This window comes from Glandiceps talaboti, chromosome 12 (genome assembly GCF_964340395.1).
Source record: "Glandiceps talaboti chromosome 12, keGlaTala1.1, whole genome shotgun sequence".
NCBI classification, from domain to species: domain Eukaryota; kingdom Metazoa; phylum Hemichordata; class Enteropneusta; family Spengelidae; genus Glandiceps; species Glandiceps talaboti.
In genome coordinates this window covers 7,502,138-7,522,470 of record NC_135560.1, presented here as the reverse complement: position 1 = coordinate 7,522,470, position 20,333 = coordinate 7,502,138, and the positions used below count along the sequence as shown (strand labels likewise).

Below are 20,333 nucleotides of genomic sequence, written 5' to 3'. Positions count from 1 at the left end.
ACAATATAAGTTGTACCAAGGATACAAACACTTGAAAGAACTAGAAATAGAAAGTTCAATTGTCTTAGTTTATATTTCAAATTACTGACTAGGTATTAGCAATAAAACAATCATGGGAATGTGTGTCCAACAATACAGGCAGTCTGTAGGAAGTTTTTATTCTGTGCACTACATGATCAATGTAAAATTAACAAAGATATTGTCCTTCTGCTGCGCTTGTATTCTTCACCTTTACTTGTATTATAATTATTACACCAGGATGTTGCTCCTGCTTGGAGGTGATATAGAAACAAACCCAGGTCCTCCAACACCAAAACAGACTTGCCCTGGTAAATTTGCAATTATTGGTAGTATACATCAAGGTTCACCCCAATTTTTGATTACTGAATCTGGTGCATGTCATTCATAAAAATTAATTGAAAACAATTCATTTCCCTTTATTTCTCTAAAATTTGATATCCTTTTAATTTTCATGAATGGAAAATGATTTTTCATCCAAATTTGCCGGAAATACGTACATTTTTAATGTGACGAATTTGGGCTAAGAATAACCGAATACGTTCAGTGCAAATGTGCAGTAACAAACATGGCTGCCACATTGGAGCTACCTCGTGGTACTACGATCGCGATTCACATCCAAACGTGATCATTTAGGACATAAATTTTACCATGGAACCGTACCGGAGTAGTTATTTCTAAAGAACATGTATACATTTTAGGATTTTGTTCGTATTTATCGATACAATGCGAAAATTGCCGTGACATCGTACATCGTATGCGTACTGTATTACGTATACGGGAAGGCTTGGAAATTACCGGCTTGATATACCCGGCCATAGAAACTACCAACATACCGTCTTCTACTTTACGACGGTACTACATTTACTGTTTTTGTTTCGGCTACCATTGTTATAATCAAGGCGATAAATAAGTTCATAAATGATGATAGACGCAGTGTCGCTGTTCACTTCCTTCATTAACGGCATTGAATAGAATCTCTTGAAGACGTTCACATCAAAACAAAGGGGCGCTGAACGCAAACAGAGGGGCGGTGCGCCCCTCAAAAAACCCTCGTGGAGAACACTGATAATGTAGGGTTAAACTTACAACGGAATCTACTGTATCGTGGAGAATGGAAGAAATTTTGTGCGAGCACTACAATTCATGAATGAAATCTAAAGCACATACGTCATCAGCCTCTTTTTGGATGATAACGTTGGCGATCTTGCACAATATTCTCAGATTTGGATTCACACTATTAGACATATTCATATATTAGACGAATTGGATAGGGACCAAATAATTCTCAAAAAGTACAATAAACCGTTTTCCGGCCATATTTGATGATTTTGATAAACAAATATGCATACTTGCGCTTACAACTTTCATTCAAAAGCTTTATTTACACACATACCATTTACCACAAATGTACAATTATGATTGGCACAGCATGAAATGCATTGTATGTAATGAAGTGTGCACTAGTTTTCATACAGGTACAAAGCGCATTGACAATAAAGATTAATAATTATCCAAAGCACATTGACAATAAAGAATAATAATTCTCCTTACCTTTTATCGATGCAGATATAAAAAACAAAAGTCACTCTTACAAACATCCGAATCTAATCTGAATTTGAATTCGATAATCTAAATTTGAATTCGATGATTGCAATTCTGAACCCATGTTCATACACATGTACAATTTACTCTACAAATTATTGTTACAGACATGTGAAATATTTTAAATGTTTGTAAATCAGCTAAACCACATCGCATCCAAAAGAAAATCAGCGTGCATATGTAACTCATATCTAATTATGAATGTACCAATTTTGGAAGGAATCGGTCCATGATTGTCCGAGATATGGCTGAGGACGGACACACGCATGCATGCATGCACGGACGGACGCACGCACGGATGCACACACGCACGGACAGAACCCAATTTATAAAGCCCCCGCCTCGGACTTCGTCCGACGGGGGCTAAATACTCTGAGTACGGTCAGAGTGAGGCTATGTGGACATCAATACACTTATGTAGAGACATCCATGAGTAGATCACCTGACTAAACATTGTTTATACTGGTACTATTTATGCGTATATCCTCACATACATCTTACCCCAAAATTAATCAGATCTAGCTATTACCCAAGAGAATGTTTACAAAATTTCATTTGATCTGATTTAGCTGTTTTTGAGAAAATGCTGACACAGACAGACAGACAGACAGACAGACAGACAGACAGACAGACAGACAGACAGATGGCCAACGTCACCACAAATATTTTCTTCTAATACAAGGGGTAAAAAACATGACAAAGTTAATATCAATTTGATAAACTACTCACTACGGTTGTGCCTCGACCTGTTTGTTTAAGGTCTGTCTGAGTAGAACCAGGTAGAGATAATAGTTGAGAGCTAGAGCTGCTCGATGTCAGTGCTCCTGATGATCCAAAAGTTGATCCTAATGTTGAGGATGATGTACTCTTTTCCATTGTGTGCACCAAGATAAAATCATCATCTGTCTGGCCTCTTGACATAGATGAACTACAAAATAAAAAAAAAGGATAGTTTCTGTTTGAAAACACATATTAAACTTTGAAATAAATTTCTATAGTAAATAGTCTTGTAGTAAGACCACGGATCTGCATTCGGAAGGTTGCGGAACAAAAGCCAAAGATGACGGTACCTCCAGTGCGCAGCTCATTAGGTGTAAACGTCTTCAATGTACACCTTATTTGCAATTATCATTATTTGTCTGGCTGTGAACAAAAAACAGGGATTTCATACAAAGATAGAGTGAATAGTGTTGACTTTCCTTGTTGGTGGCAATCAGGAATTAGACATGTTTTATGCCATGACATAGCAAGCATAGGTCATTGATCAGAGTATTACAACAGTGATCCCAACCAACCCCGTTTATTGAAGCTGATTGAATGTTCTTGATTGAAGCATTGTATAGTCCAGTACCAATCCCAGTGCAGAACTTGTGAACATTCATTTTTAAGGGGGTGGGGGAGGGGGTTTCTGACCTAAAACGTAGGAATTTGATGTGTTCATTTTGAGAGGTGTAGTCCTTTTTCATTCTCAAAGTTGACTTTAATGTATACAAATTAGGTAGGCAAGAATTTGTAGTCTGCAGAATCATGGTATTACGTAAAACTAACATTGATTTTGTGGGATTATATATTTATCACAAAATTAAGTTTTTCACATATTTTTCCTACAATTCTGAATCGAATTTTACAAATACCGCATTGTTTACTCACACTATTCTTTATCACATATTAAAACACGGCGTCCGGCAACTATGCAAATTTCATCATCGTGTGGCCTGATGCGAGTCAAGCTTACATACAGGTCAAACTGTTCTATTGTTTCTCAACCAAAAATAAAATTGTCGGTTATAACCTTGCCATGTACATGTAATATCAAATTTAGTTTCAAAGCATAATTAATCTCTGTCTGAATGTGACTTTTGCTCCGTCATTTTAATCATATTCGCTTGGGGTTGACCAAAATTGGTTGTTGTTATTGGGTGTGGTCATTGTTGCTAGGGCAAAAATGTTTTACAGAAAATCTGCAGAATAACACTTCTAAGAGTATATCCACCAAATTTCAAGCCAATCTGCCCAGTAGTGACAAAAAATCACATTTTTTGACCCAAAAATGGCTCTAAGTCGGCTAAATTGCATCATATCCCAAAGCAAATTGATGTGCATATGTAAGTCATAGTTCATTATCAATTTACTAAGTTTGAAAGAAATCGGTCTATGAATGTCCAAGATATGACTCCTGACGCACGCACCAATGGATGGACACAAGCACACATGCACGCGTGCATGCACGGACGGAACCCAATCTATAAGCCGCCATCCCGGACCATGTCTGGCGAGGGCTAAAAATAACAGTGCCTCTACATATCAGTCCACACTACCCAAGGATGTATGTAAAGTAATGTGTGCATTTACATATTGAAAGAACATAATTATTACGATAACTTAAAATTCGGCAGAACAGGGGTGATTTTGATTTTTGATCTGCCCTGTTTGACATCACACAGGTGAAGATCTGTACGTGTTTATGTGATAAAACATACGTTTCAAAAAACGTTCCAGTTCCAACCAGTGCAACTTTAAAACATACTTTCATAACATATTACTTGTAAGTTGTATATTAACCATAACCAATTATTTAACATAAATAACACCTAGTTTTAATTCTAGTTTCTTTTTAGCTTTGGTGTGTGTATGTTTTTTTCAGACAATCATCACTGATTTAAAGTGAGGTGTTACTGCATCATAATTGGCAGGTAAATTTATGCATATATAATGAGTATCGTTGAGTGGCATTTGCAGAGATATGGTAATCATGTCGTACTTTATGATAAAATCTCACAACACGGCAGATCATTCTATACTTCCATCATAGTCTAGCCAGGGATTCCCCTACCTGGTAGGGGTGTTTGATCTGAAATGTCGATACTTTGGTCGATAGACGTCAACATTACGATAATTACACAAAAGCTAACGTTGCTGGCATATGTATGTATAAGTGATGAATTTATATGTATAACCTATACACAAGAATTTCAACTAGTTTATTTTAATAAAGCATGGAATATTGTAATGTCTTAGACACATATCCTTTCTGTTAATAGTTGAAAGGATATCTACATATTCTTGTTTTTGTATCTGATTTAAATCATAACCAGGATTACTAAACACCATTCCAAAAAATAAAAGTATTTCCATAAATTTTAGGTTCTAGAGAGTCATTTCAATGATTTCGCATCACATAAATTTTACACGACATCAAGGAAACACAAAACTGAAACAAATTTATTTCACCTCAGCATACACGCTTATGTATTTAGATGAGCAACGAATATTCATGACTCATGACTACCTTCACATAAGTCATGAATATGTATTGTTCATCTGATACATATACAATAAAAGTCTCCCGAGACAAAAAAATTGCTAACGCTGCTGCATTTTAGCATCTGGTGTGACAAAAATCTTACCACCATCGCTACATTTTCTTTGCATGCGCCATCTTTGGTGACCTGCATTCTTAAAAGGCTTTTAAAAATGTAACAATTATACATTACATTTTTTGTCATGCTAGACACAAAATGGTAGCAATGCTACAAAATTTATTATCAAGCCAGATGTTCTGTTCAGGTTAATTAACATGCTTCCATTGTAAAATATAATGAACCTGTACTGCCGAGACATACCTATCGGTTGTTGTGATGTCTTCATAACGTTCCTCTATCCAGGCCATTGGTTGTGGATTAAGTAGCAATGATAAATCTAATTCTAAAATGTCTCTAGGTGTTGATACAACCATGCAGCTTGGATTGGCCTGCAAATATCAACAACATTTACGTTAGTATTATTCAAGATTCTCCAGTTTAAAGACCAAGGATTCAATCCCAGTTTCTTGCATTAGTGTTAAACCTATCACTGGCGACATACTGATTATACAGAATCAGTGGATTAACGTTTCCTTAAAGCTCTGCCAGATAAAAGTATTTTGTTTCCAAGGTGTATAAACTAAAGGGGGTAAAAAACTAGAAAAATCATTTCATAACTTTCATTTCCAAGCAAGTACATTTTTGTAGGAGTTCCCAGAAGTGGTTTGAAATTCCAGACTTTCAGGTCTTTCCAGCGTACAATCCTTATGTTACTTACACTGATTGTCAAATTTGAGTTTTGTTTTTTTGTAGTTGAAATGGTACCAAAATGCTTTTGAAAATGAAGATTGAGAAAAATGAATCTTATATGAGCAAACCATTAGGCTATACATACTACCAATATCCTTCTTAATAATATTGGCTGTAATTAAAGTTTAGAATTTCTGATATCAGATATTCAAGCTGTTTTCCTACTCTTTTACACTGGTGACTTACACACACCAATTTGCTCCAAAGTTGTAATCTATATCAGAAACTCACCAGTCATCATTATCAAGCCTGACTTTTGCAGTCAGAAAATACACACTGATTTATGTTAAAAAATAAGTGTGTGTTTCCGATAACATGGCCTCAGAAAGGTAGGTAGGTCGTGATTTGATTTGATTTGATTTTTTTTTATGTTTGAAAAATATTGGCCAAAAGAAACAAAATGTCGATCAGAATACTCCTTCTGTGATAGTTTGATGATATATGTAGAGACATCACTGGGAAAAGAAAGGTCAAGAAGACAAAGAATTTCTTATCATTTTGTTTTAAATGTTTTAACAAATGTTTGGGGTCCGAGGCTTAAACTAGTGTCGGTGAGGTTTAATATTGGAAACACATAATTAATTTTACTTGCATGAATAAACTTTTAATAGCGATGACATTATTATATTTATATCTTAGAATTAATCAATGTGTTATTTTTAGCTGAAACAAGGAATAACTAAACTCATTACATTGCTTTAACCTTCGATCTAATTCTCTACATAATGGTGGTATCTTTTACGTGCTGCAAATAAGAGTTGTAATATTTTGTCATGGAAAGAAAGAATTACACTATAGATAGCTTTATAATAGACAGTGAAAGAGTTGGCGTTGTGGGTGCTCCATACTGCTGCCGTATATTAAAGTAACAGCAATGCCATGGAATACAAACAATGGCGAACCCTTTCAGTCCCTTGATACTTTTACTTCATACATTTATTGGAAGAAGGAAGAATTGAATATTCAGAGCTGGATTAGTACATTATCACTGAGTTATTGAATATGTGAAATTTAAAAATTGGCACAAGCTGAGCTTATAAGTGTTTACTCAAGTGAAAATACTGGCATAAAACCTTGATTAAAAGTTAATGTTGATACATGCCTTCTCTAACATTACAATTGTCTTCTGGCATTGTTAGAACTGTTGATTGCATATGGTATGGTTTCCTCCACATTGTATGTGTATAATGAATTACATCATCGGATCTAGACTCTCTCACAGTCCTCGGAGCATCGCATTGCTAAAAGGGCCATTTTGTAAGTACCGATATCTACTGCATAATTGTACTCGAATATCCTTGTACTGATGTGGGCAATCATTGACTACATAGGGATAAGAATTTGTTGACACGTTACTTCATTATTGCAATAACACAGCATAGAAGTAACATGTCAACAAATGATAAGCAATATGTAGTCAATGAGGGCCCACAGTACAAGGATATTCTAGTACAATTATACAGTAGATATGGGTACATATAAAACTGCTAATAATGATGCTCCTGAGGACTGGTGAGAGAGTCTACATTGGATTGTTTATAAGTTATATCTTAATACTAGGTTTGAGTTCAGTACAAGCGATGGCTGAATGTGCTTTAATAAGCAGCGAAAATTATGCCTCCACACGTATAAACTCAACTTGTGCCCTTTGACTTCATAATTCCACAATGCTTTTTGCACCTCTTGAAATCAATTACTTTAATCACCATGGTACCGGTATGTAGACTGTAAGATACATTGCATCATTCTACCTTCTTCAGGTGTCAAGTGTTAATATATGATATGCATGACAACGTGTATTTTGCAAACTACTTTCGTATGCAAACTGTCACTATCTCTTACTCAGATAAAAGAAGAAACTACAGTTTGGTACTAAGTAACTATGGTAACCATTTCAAAAGGTGCAAACAAACATGGCATTCCATCATTAACCTCTAACACTTCTCTTCGATATGTCTTAAAATACACCTTTAAAATACTTCACCCTCTGTACATATATTATGGGATATGATGAACTGTGCCATTCACAGCTGAGAATATCCACAGCGATGAAATTCTAATAAACTTGTAGCAAAAATTTTATGAAGTGTAAACTTTAAATAAGTGTATGTTTCATGTTTCATAGACTTTCCCAGGGGGCGTCACTCCATGAATGAACATTGTCCATGAACATTCTCAGCTGTAGTCTCTTCATATCCACATCTGCCCCCAAGTCTACCGTGTGAGTACTGGGTGTTCAGATGCAAAGACATTCTTACAATTGCTATGATTTTGAGTATTCATCATGCATTTGCAAAGTTAAGGGTTCAATCTTGTTTGCATTCAATATACATATCGCATTATTGTTCAGACTAAAAATAGAAATAAGGAAATATAACATTTCCTTGTAGGGTTTGTTTTTGACGATCGATTCATTACTTTTGTCCTTGTAAATAACCACAACATCCTCTCTACACACACCTACACATATCAAATTGATATCATATCAACACTGCTATTGTTCCTCCCAAAAACTGAAGTGCCATATTTCCTTTCACGGATCATATTTTGACCATTGATTCATCAATCATTGTTGGGGTTTTATCTTACAAAAATACAACATCCTCTCTGCATCAATGCATACATATATCACTTTTTGATATGCAAATCAACATAACTGATCTCATTGATAAACCAGAGATGAACTAAAAATGCTCCCGTATGAGGAGAAATGTTGTTAATGTGCTTGTTGAGACTTTGAAATGTCTTTCTGTACTGTTGTACCTTTGCGTAATCAATATCTGTAGCAACTTCACTTGAATTCAGTACAGTCCTGGCTACATATCCCTTATTGCAAAAGTTCATCAAATATGCAAATTAGCAATTGACTTGATACCATCATATCTTTGCTCGGTCAATATCTTTAGTAAGTTTCATCAAATTTGGTGCAGTCTTTCTTGGAATAGGCCCTAATTGCCAAGGTTTGTTAATTATGCAAATGAGCAATTAATTGACACCACTAAATTTCATTATAAAGAACTATCATATCTCTGTATGATCAATATCTGTGGCAAGTTTCATCAAATTTGGCCCAGTCCTTCTTTTTATAGGCCCTAATTGCCAAAGTTTGTTAATTATGCAAATGAGCAATTAATTGACAGCACTTAATTTCATTAGGAACTATAGTGTCTCTGTATGATCAATATCTGTGGCAAGTTTTATCAAATTTGGTGGTCTTTCTTGGTATAAGTCCTAATTGCCAAATTTTGTTAATTATGCTAATGAGCAATTAATTGACAGCACTTAATTTCATTAAGAACTATCATATCTCTGTATGATCAATATCTGTGGCAAGTTTCATCGAATTTGATAAAGCCATTCTGGATACATAACCTGATTTACAAACATTCATTAATTATGTAAATTAGCCCTTAATTAACCTGACACAAGTTAACGTCTGTTATTGCCTTTATATCTTTGTATGATCCGTAGATGTAGCACGTTTCATTGAATTTGGTGTAGGCGTTCTGCATATATAGCCCCATTTATAAAATCATCAATTATGCAAAATGTCATTAATTATGCAAACCATTCCCACCAAAAACTAATCAGCGCTAAGTTAAAGCCCGACAATGCCACATAGTAAATTGCAGAACATTAGCTTCAGTACTTTTTGAGATATCAGTGGAACAACATTTCTGCACGGACAGACAGACAGACAGACAGACAGACAGACAGACAGACAGACAGACAGACATCACCATGACATCAATTCCCATACGGGAGCTAAAAACAGAAATACCATACTTCCTTTTATGGATCATTTTTTGACAATTGACTCATCAATCGTTGTTGTTCTCTTTACAAATCATCCACATATCACGATATACGAATCAACGTTACTATTGTTCCTGCTCCAAATTGAAGTGCCATAGTTCATATTTTATGGATGGAAAATTCACCACTTTTTGTTGGTTATTTTTTTTTGTTACAAAAATACAAAATTCACTCTACAACACATACATATATCACATTGATATGCAAATCAATGTTTCTATTGTTCCTAAAAAATTCATCAATTTGTGTTGGGTTTTTTGGTACAAAATACAATATTCTCTTTACAACACATACACATATCACGATGTACTACGAATCAACGTTTCTATAGTTCCCACACAAAACTGAATTGCTATTAAAGTTCATTTTGAGGATAATTTTTTGAAAACTCATCAATTTTTGTTGGGTTTTTGTTATAAAAATACAAAATTATCTCTACAACACCTACACAAATCACATTAATAGACAAATTAATGTTTCTATTGTTCCTGAAAATCCATCAATAATTGTTGGTTTTTTGTTACAAAAATACAAAATTACCTCTACAACACCTACACATATCATATTAATATACAAATCAACATTGTTCCTATTAAAAATTGAAATGCCATACTTCATTTTACGGATCATTTTTTGACCAGGATTTATACATAGTTCATGTTACCTGTCCATATGTTGATCACTGTAACTCATCAATTCTTGTTTTTTGCCCAAACATTAACCTTTTACATCACATACATTTTGAAAGTGGTCATTTTAGAAATGTACCCCTTTCCAATGATTATGCATCCATTGTAACTTAGGAGAAGTGGAAGATGAAAAACACTATGTCATAAGATGTAAACTATACAATGATTTCAGAAATGTTATGTTTGAATTAATTAGCGAAGAGAATGATTCTTTTGTAAATTTAAGTTCCGAACAGCGTTTTATTTAAAATAATTGTATTCGACCACTAGCAAAATTTATTAAAAGTGCCTTCAGCAGAAGAAGAGAAAGATTGTGTAATTTATTTTGTATATATTTGATTTGTTGTGATAAAACTTAAATGATATCTTTACTAGACAACTCTACTGATTTTTTGATGTACTCTAAAAATTTTATTCAGAGTGACTTATAAGCCTGTAAAGGCAAGGAGAAAAATGCTTCTTTTTGTGTATTCCTATTGGAAAATGTCACTATAATAAACTACTGCTACCACTACCACTACTACCACTACTACTACTACTACCACTACTACTACCACTACTACTACTACCACTACTACTACCACTACCACTACCACTGCTATTACTACTACTACCACTACCACCACTACCACTACTATTACTACTACTAACACTAACACTACCACTACTACTACCACTACCACCACTACTACTACTACCACTATTACTACTACTACTACTACTACTACTACTACTACTACTACTACTACTACTACTACTACTACTACCACCACCACCACTACTACCACCACTACTACTACCACTACTACTACCACTACTACTACTACCACTACCACTACTACTACCACTACTACTACTACCACTACTACTACCACTACATATATTACATTGATATAGAAAATATCTTTATTGTTCCCACTAAAAATTGAAGTACCATGTTTCATTTTATGGATATTTTTTTTGACAATGGATTCATTTATTTCCTATGGGCAAAAAATAGAAGAACATCTCTACATCAAATACATATATTACATTGATATAGAAATCTTTTTTTATTCTTCCCACTTAAAAACTGAAGTACCATATTTCCTGTTGTGGATCACTTTTGACTACTGGTTCATTAGTTTATTTATTTTTGTTTTACGGAAATACAACATCCTTTCTACAATATTTTAATATATGGCATCAACTTTCAAATCAATATTGGTATTGCCCCCATTAATTACTAATTAAAGCACCATATGTCCCTTTATGGTTCACTGTCAACAATTGATTAATTAGTTTTGTTGTCCAAAAATAGAACATCCTCTCTACATCACACACGTACAGTGAATCAATATATACATATCAATGCTGTTATTGTCTACACTAAAACCTGATCTACCATATTTCCTTTTATGAATTTTTTTCCCCCTACTATTCACTCAATCATTTTTTTTTGTACAAAATACAACATCTTCTCTATATCAAACTCAGTCAAGAAAATAGGTGAATGACCTATGAGCTGATCACACACACACACACACACACACACACACACACACACACACACACACACACACACACACACACACACACACACACACACACACACACACACACACACACACACACACACACACACACACACACACACACACACACACACACGCCGGGCGATCCCTATAGCACTACTGAACCTCAGTTCAGTTGTGCTAAAAAACCATGGCTACAGTGTAAATCTTCACTGAAATTTCATTATCTGAACACAAAAGCAATTGCCAAGAAAGCTACAGATAATGTGTCTTATAACACCCGCCACACTCTCCACTCCATTGTGGGTTCATTTAAATAAGGTCTCACCCCAGATAAGTAACAGCTTGATGTCATACAAATAAATATAGAAATGTTTTTGTGCCATCTGCAATTAGGGTGCTTAAAGTGGCCATATGGATGAGAATTGGGTATTCATTTGGGATTTTTTAATTCATACAAGGGTTGTAGGGTTGTTGGTGGCCAAGTGGTTAAACCACTTGCCTCTTACCACTGCATTCGGGGTTCGAACCCCATTCAGGGTTCGATTAAATTTACCACGCTGTAAGTAAGAAGAGTGTCGTTCAGTTTGACTCTACCGAACAACGCAGGTTTTCCCCGGGTACTCCGGTTTCCTCCTGCATTAACACTGAACCCATGAGGGATGGCCCTCACTGGACTTCTTGGGAGACAAGTGTTTAAATGCTTAAAGAACTATCCAGTATAAATAAAGATTATTACAATTATATCATGGCTTCCTTCTTGCAAAGTCGACGTGAAACAACAGAGACAAAGTCTGTGTTTGTGACTCAATATACTGTGTAAAAAAATGTGTAAAAGGTTTGTTATTGTATGTACAACACACTTTTTACACATATTTTAACATTTTGCAAAGCATTGAGTTACAAACACAGACTTGGTCAATGTTGTTTCACATTGATTTTGCAAGGAGGAAGGCATGGAGCCTAGGAGACAGACAAAACGAGCTTTGCTATTTTCCGTTCTCCCTTTATCTAAGAATGTAAAATATTTCTTTTTTTTGTTTCAATGCTGTAACAAGTTTAAGTTTAAGTTTATTTATTTTCTAAAGCACCTTTTCTATTTAAAATATTCAAAAGCGCTGCACATAAAATACAAAAACATAAATAAGGTGAATGCTACAAAGACATGTATGCCGTTAACACCCTTAAAATGTCAAATGTTAAAAGGATAGTGAATGGTCATTAAAATTATAGACTGAGACTTGTTATAACTTGTTATTGTGTATTTGCTTGTTTGGTTGTGGTGGTTGTTGTTGTTGTTGTTGTTGTTGTTGTTGTTGTCCACCTATATTTATACAATGTATTTTGTAAATCCTTTATGATTTTTTTCTATTCTGTCAATATTGCAATATACTCAATTTGACCAGCAGCCCCAGTAATTAGTAATTCCTAATCCCTAAGATTGTAAAAGGGGACGGACTCCACTAGTTGCAATGACAACTATTTTTCGTCTCCCTTTCCCAAGTTGAATACTTCATATATTGTAGAATTGTTATATATGTATATGTATATATATATTTCTGGGAATAAAGAAGATTATTATTATTATTATTATTATTATTATTATTATTATTATTATTATTATAACAGCCTTAAAAATGGGTAACAAATAAATAATAATGATAATATTGCTTTATAAATTAAAAAATCCAAAATAAATACCCAATCCTCATCCACATGGCCATTTTAATCAGTCATACACTAGAATATATAGACTCACTGTTAAGTTTTATTTTTTGTGTTGATGTTTTTCATTTTAGTGTGTTTTGTGATGAGCTGTGCCACCCTGTGGTTTTGTTGCTTATATTTTAATGTATTACTTTTAAGATCACTATTATGAAGCTTACCCAACATGCTATTATACAATAATTTTGGTGAGGAACAATGGTATAGAAGAGGATCTAGGAAACTCATGGTGGAGTTTACATATCAAATTTGTTCAATGTAAACTACACATGGTTGGACCGCAGTACTGTGCCCAGATCATAATCATCTGTTGTGAATGCATCTCTTTGTATATTACTGAATTAATGTGTTGTTGTATTTAAGTGTGTAATCACAAATTCAAATTGTCTAATGTAGTCATCGGAGTCATGATTGGCGAATGGTTAGAGTGGCCAGCTTGGAATCTGCAGGTTGCACGTTCGAGCCCCATCGATGCCATTTGTTTCTGAATGGCTAAAGTCACTGGGCAAGATTTGAACCATGACTGTGCCTTTGTCAAACCCAGCTGTATAATTGGGGACCTGGTAGGATAGAGGTTGCAATGTGAATGCTTTAATCCTACGCACATGACTCATAAAAGTTGTAATGGATTGTATGCTCCCCAAGGATTGAAGGAAGTATAAAGGGCCGTTGTGCCAATATAGATCCAAGCCAGGGTATAATAACTGTAAAGCGCTTTGGGTGGGAAAGTGCTATATAAAAACCAACTTTATCATTAATGCACTTATGTTGGGAAAATAAGATTACATATTGAATAGGGAGGGTATTTTGAAGAAATCTGAATTGAAATCCATCATTTTCTCAGCGTAAAATCATGCAAAAGAAAGGGTCGTAGGCGTTCATAGACGAAAAAACATGACAAGATGTTTTGAACACGTGTATTAAATGTCACATTGATCTGATGTTTCAAACTTTAATGACACGATATCATTAAAACCACAAAGTGTGAACAAACCCAGAGAAACTCTCATTGTTAATAGGCCACAATTTGAGAAAATAAGAAACACCATGGGATTTCAATTCCATTCATGAATTTACATATAACTAAAAGACTGCTAATGGCAATGTACATAACTGAAATCACATGTTTGCCATACATGTGCGGCGAGACAAACATACTTCAACTCTGAAAACACCCCTAGAGGATGACTTCCACTGTGTAAACACACACACAAGCATACACACACGTGCACACACACACGTGAGCTTGCACACACACACACACGTGCACAAGCATTCACATGCACACACATTTTTTGAAAACATAAAAATTATCTCCTATTACAACAAAGATGGCACCCTTAAGGTTCACATTTGCATGATGAATACTTCTGAACAGTTACATGCTGTGTTGTTAGAATTATTTAGGATAGTGCAAATGCTCAGAGCAGTGAGCAGCCAACCACCTGGGATAGTGGGTGCAAAGAAATAAAACTGAAATAACACAATACATACACTAAACACTCCATTGTATGATATGTTGGCCCAGGCAGCCTACACGTTACAGTGAAGGTGGGGGGGAAATAAAAACAATTAAAAAACATAAAATAAAGCTCATCAAATCAAAAGGTTGGCCATGTACTTAAAATTATCCAATTTGACTGGAATTCGACTAAAAAGTTTCATTTTTCTTGTTGATTTTTACTAGCAGTTTTCTATGTACACTGAAGGATTCATCATTGTGGACACTTCAACATTTTGCAGTTATCTATAAAGTGGCCATATGGATGGCGACTGGGTGTTTATTTTGGATTTTTAGTTTCGGCATCATCAATTAAGTTCTTAATTTTCCGTCCGTCCGCATGTGGGTAGGTTTGTTTGTAGTTTTAGAAGAAAGAGAAAAAAAATTTCATTTTGCTCAAAATTTCAGCAGAGGTCATGGAAAGACTGTCAGAACAACTTCACACATCACTAAATAGTTGCTCGAGACAATCAAACTCTGAATTGTGACATTTCTATTTCACCCAGTCTCATAAATTTAGGTAAGAACAGAAAATGAATCAACAGAAAAGTGAATTTTACATGACATGCTAGCATTGTGGGAATAGTTTTATGTTTTTTGTTTTTTCCTCCTGTCTGCCTGTTACGGTTTCAGAGAAATTCAAGGATGGTAAACACAGTGTTTTAATTGATGGAGCCGTATAAAAGAGTTTTATCATGGCTTTCTCCTTGAAAAACCTACGTCAAACAACATATGACAAGTCCCTGTTTTTAACTCAATAAATTATAAAACATTAATAAATAATATATAAAATGTTTATTATTGTATGTACAGTATAGTAACAAACATTTTATACAATTTTAAGCTTTTTGCAATGTTGAGTTACAAACGCAGACTTTGTCAATGTTGTTTCACATTGATTTTTCAAGAAGGAAGCCATCATAAAATTGTTCTATACATTAAAAATCCAAAGTAAATACCCATATGGCCACTTTAAATCAACAACAGTAATATGGAATGCGCACAATGAATCCGTTTGTCGATTCTCGATGTTGTTGTTTCATTTTGAATTATAACTGCCATTATGTTCAACTGACCAAGAGTGATGTTTTTACTCATTTTTTCTGAATTACTGTTGATAGGTTCAATGACCTGAATCAGCTGTAGGCTGAAAGCCTTGTCACTGTTGACACTATTTTTATCACTTAGCAATCAGCCATTAAAGCTACACTTGCTGTGACTGGAGTATTATTTTTTTTCAATGAAACATCCAACAACACATTCACTAAACGTTATCAAAATATCAGTAATTTCCATATATGTTAATTAGGGGTTCAATGATTGTATCTATAAGTACAACATTAGGTTGAAATCGTGATCACATTGTGGAGCTGATTTTTGAGTATGGACCTAAAAATTAATTTGACTGGATTTCTAGTACCATATTATGTGTACAGCTACCTAAATACATTTACCCAAAGGTGATTAAATGCTGTTGTAGGTGTACAATATTATGAGCCCATCACTGTATCTAACAAAATAGTTTTAACAAACACTCCAGTCTCAGCTTGAGCACCTTTAAGGGGAGTACCCAAAACAATAAGTCTTTTAAGTGTCAGTCAACTGGAGACACAAAGAAATTGAAAAATTTCAACTTCACATAAAAATCAAACAGACCATCTTCAATACCTAAAAAATCACTTCATCTATTTATAAATCAATACAAATATATTTTCAGGTTTTTTCTTTCCTATTTTTTCTCTCCTTCTAAATTTTTTAATTTCTATCTTTTATCGTGGCCAACCCTTTGACATGATGATAGTTAAATAAAGCAACTACACAATACATGAATCACAATAAAATAAATACAATCAAGGCAAGCAACAGTTGTAAATCTTCAAACAATACAATTACATATACCGCTACAACTGAAAACAAAAGTCAATAAAAATTTGCACAATTCACCACTTGAGGGTGCTATGCAAAGAAAAGATATCTATTCTTGAAAGTTTGGATCTATAACATTAATATGTTATAAAGTGCAAACATTGACAATTTACAAATAATAAACATTATTTTCTTAATTAAATGCAAGAGAAGTTATGCCAATCTCTTTACAATAGAAACTGTACAGTTGTTGATAAAAAATTACATATTTTGCACAAGGATTAGTAAATTCCTAGTAACATCTCTTGAACATCTTAGCATGTATACAGGTGTACCATGGCAAATAGCTACACACTTTCTACAGCTAGATTACAGGTAATGGTAATAGCTAGCAACTTCTAAATAGTTTGAAATTTGATACACATGTATAAGTTCCTTTAGGAACCAATACTTTTTGATATGCAATCCTTCTGTGTTTTGGACACATGAGACCGTGTTAGGCATGCACACGTTGGTTTTTATAACTACTACGGCCCATTTCATATTAGTGTTCACTGGCTCTGTTTTGATAGAAACCAAAGAAACTACAAGTTGTACACTTTAAGATAGCAAGATTGAATGAATACAGTTTCTTGTGACATTTGGTCTGAATGAAATGAACTACACATGCCACATGTCAAATGTTTTATTTCATTCAGACAAAACGTAGCAGGAAATTGCTATCTTATAGTGTAGAAAGTGCAGTTTGTTATTGGTTTCTACGTGGTTGTATCAAATAGAGCCAGTGAACACTAACATGAAATGATCTGTAGCTGGTGGAATTTGAACCCTGTGCACTTGTGACACGTGTGAAATAGGTACAACAATTGAAAACACCTGGCATATTCCATGGTACAACTGCATAATTACCAAATGATATCACTCTGGTAATTGAACCTTCGGTTTTCCAAGATAGACACAAACAAACACTAGTGTGGCAACATGTTGATACAATAGTGGTAAGCTATTGAATGGATGTTGGTTTAAATTATATTATAGTCTCAGTAGGGAGGTGTCTCTGAAAACAAGTTTATTTAGAGTTACATGAACTTGCAGTGAGTTACATGACCTTGCAGTGTTGTTTTAAGACTTCCAACGTTTAAACTATCTTGATCACAGGGTGATTACAGTCACACAACACAGGAACCGCTATCACCCACTTGTGTATTAAATCTACCACATTGAAGAACAATAGATTTAGTTTGTGTCTAGCTAAGTAAACCGAAGGCTGGATTGCCAGAGTTGTATCTAAAGAGATGCGATAAATTGAGAATGACTGAAAGGAACTGATCTACTTACATGGTTGATTGTAAATGATGATATTTTCTCGTTTTCTTTGTGAATCAAACGAGACCGACTTACTACAACTCTTCCATCAGTGTCATCTGTAGATTCCACCTGATAAGAAAAAAGTATCAAATTAGGAGTATCAAATAAACCTGACATGATTTTAACAGAAAATCACTCTTTTGGACATATTTAAACTTGAAAACCACTGATCGGATCTTGGATCGCTTTCATTTGAACAATTTTTCATCTACACACCATAAGCAGCGTTCTGACCAAAGTTGAAATCAACTGATCCAGCGGTTCTCATTTTGAGTTGTTTCACTCACACACACACACACACACACACACACACACACACACACACACACACACACACACACACACACACACACACACACACACACACACACACACACACACACACAGACAAAACTTAATACCTATAGCATGCTGAAGGTCAGTTCAGTTATACTTATTAATAAAATGACATTCATTTCTTTGTCTACAACACTGCAAGTAGAATTATGATCACAGTTAATGCCCTCCATATGCCATATACCAGTTTCAGATGATATTGCGGTCATTTTGCACTAACATATTATAAAAGATATCATTTTGATTGGTACATTAATTTAACACATGGCCAACAACCAATGAGAAGTCACAACTGTCCTTCCAAATCAAAATACATCATCTTGCCTGGTTGGTCCATGGTGCCAAAAAATGGATGGCAAACAACCAATCACATGTTAGGACTGTCTTTCCTAATCAAACTATGCCAACTTGTCTGATTGGTGCATGTCACCCTAAAAATGGATGGCAAATGACCAATCACATGTTAGGACTGTCCTTCCTAATCTAACTATGCCAACTTGTCTGGTTGGTGTATGTCACCCTAAAAATGGATGGCAAATGACCAATCACATGTTAGGACTGTCCTTCCTAATCTAACTATGCCAACTTGTCTGGTTGGTGCAAGTCACCCTAAAAATGGATGGCAAATGACCAATCAGAAGTAAGGACTGTCCTTCCTTATTAACATCCATGCATCAACTTATCTGGTTGGTGCATCTTCCCAATTTACATATTCTTACCTCATGACCCCTTGGCTTCTTCTTGAATATATAATGTATAAATATATCTTGGACTTGTTCTTGTCGGACTAAATAATTCCACAGTCTTTTCACAGGCAGAGCTGATCGACTGTTTGATCTAATAAATAACAAAACAATAACCATCAAATATTTTGATTTCTAGTTATCATGACTGTATCAGACTGTTGACCATTGTGAGAATCTCTCTATAGTGGTCCGAGTGTGAATCAAAAGATAGTGGCTACCGATACACAGGATTTTCATGTTACCATGATTCCGAACAAATTCTTTGTTCAACTGAGAAAACACAACGGACATACTAGGTTTTGTTACAAGTCGATGACAAGTAGTGTATGTCATTTTTAAGCAGAATGAAGAAAATACTGAAGAATAACATACTAATGCCTTGGTAGGTAGATTTCACGAAAAAATGGGGAAATAATAATGATTTTGAATGTTTTGACTCATAATGCAAGCTCTGCTGAACAAATGATCTAAAACACTTATTGAAGAATGTTGAATAATACAACTAATCCTGTTTTTTCTGTTTGAATGTGTACAACTTGGCTAGAGTGCAGTACATGTACTTGCTGTACATTTACAATGTATAATTTTGAACATGTTGATAATATCAGTATGCATAGATGCAATGAAGTCAATGTATTGATTAGACAGTTATCAAATTATTTAGAAGGTGCTCAGATCTCTCACTGCAAAACTTTGATAAAAGACAAAATAATTTTTAGACTAACCACTAGAGGGCGACATTTATATTGCTGATTTTGGTCAAACTATTACAAATTCCTATGAGAGTATACCTGAAAGGTGTATTAGAAGGGTCCAGCATGGCTTTGTATCTGAGAATGGCTGGTCCCGCAACCCCTGTGGTAAAAGCACCAATGTTGTCATACGCTAAGGTAGTAGAAATGTACTCTGGAGGTGGGCCGGCAAATAATTCCAGTTTGCCCATCAATAGTTGCTGCCATCTTTCTAGAGTCTTTATCACAGAGTGAATTAACGGAGACACCACAGGAAGCTCTGTAGGAGAATACGACAACAATTCA

General features: G+C 34.7%; 1 protein-coding gene across 2 annotated transcripts in view; it reads right to left on the bottom strand.

Moving 5' to 3' along the window:
* The window catches only part of LOC144443816 (dmX-like protein 2), a 125,609-nt gene that overhangs the window by 39,015 nt on the left and 66,261 nt on the right, over window positions 1–20,333 (bottom strand). Inside the window, exons 22-27 of one of the 2 annotated variants that reach the window (XM_078133371.1) lie at window positions 20,088–20,307; window positions 19,270–19,387; window positions 18,185–18,283; window positions 14,974–15,012; window positions 5,247–5,374; window positions 2,353–2,551 (exon numbers count right to left, since the gene is read on the bottom strand). In XM_078133371.1, coding sequence (XP_077989497.1) covers window positions 2,353–2,551; window positions 5,247–5,374; window positions 14,974–15,012; window positions 18,185–18,283; window positions 19,270–19,387; window positions 20,088–20,307 — 803 coding nt within the window. The remainder of the gene's footprint in view (window positions 1–2,352; window positions 2,552–5,246; window positions 5,375–14,973; window positions 15,013–18,184; window positions 18,284–19,269; window positions 19,388–20,087; window positions 20,308–20,333) is intronic. The other variant, XM_078133372.1, reaches the window with a different exon arrangement.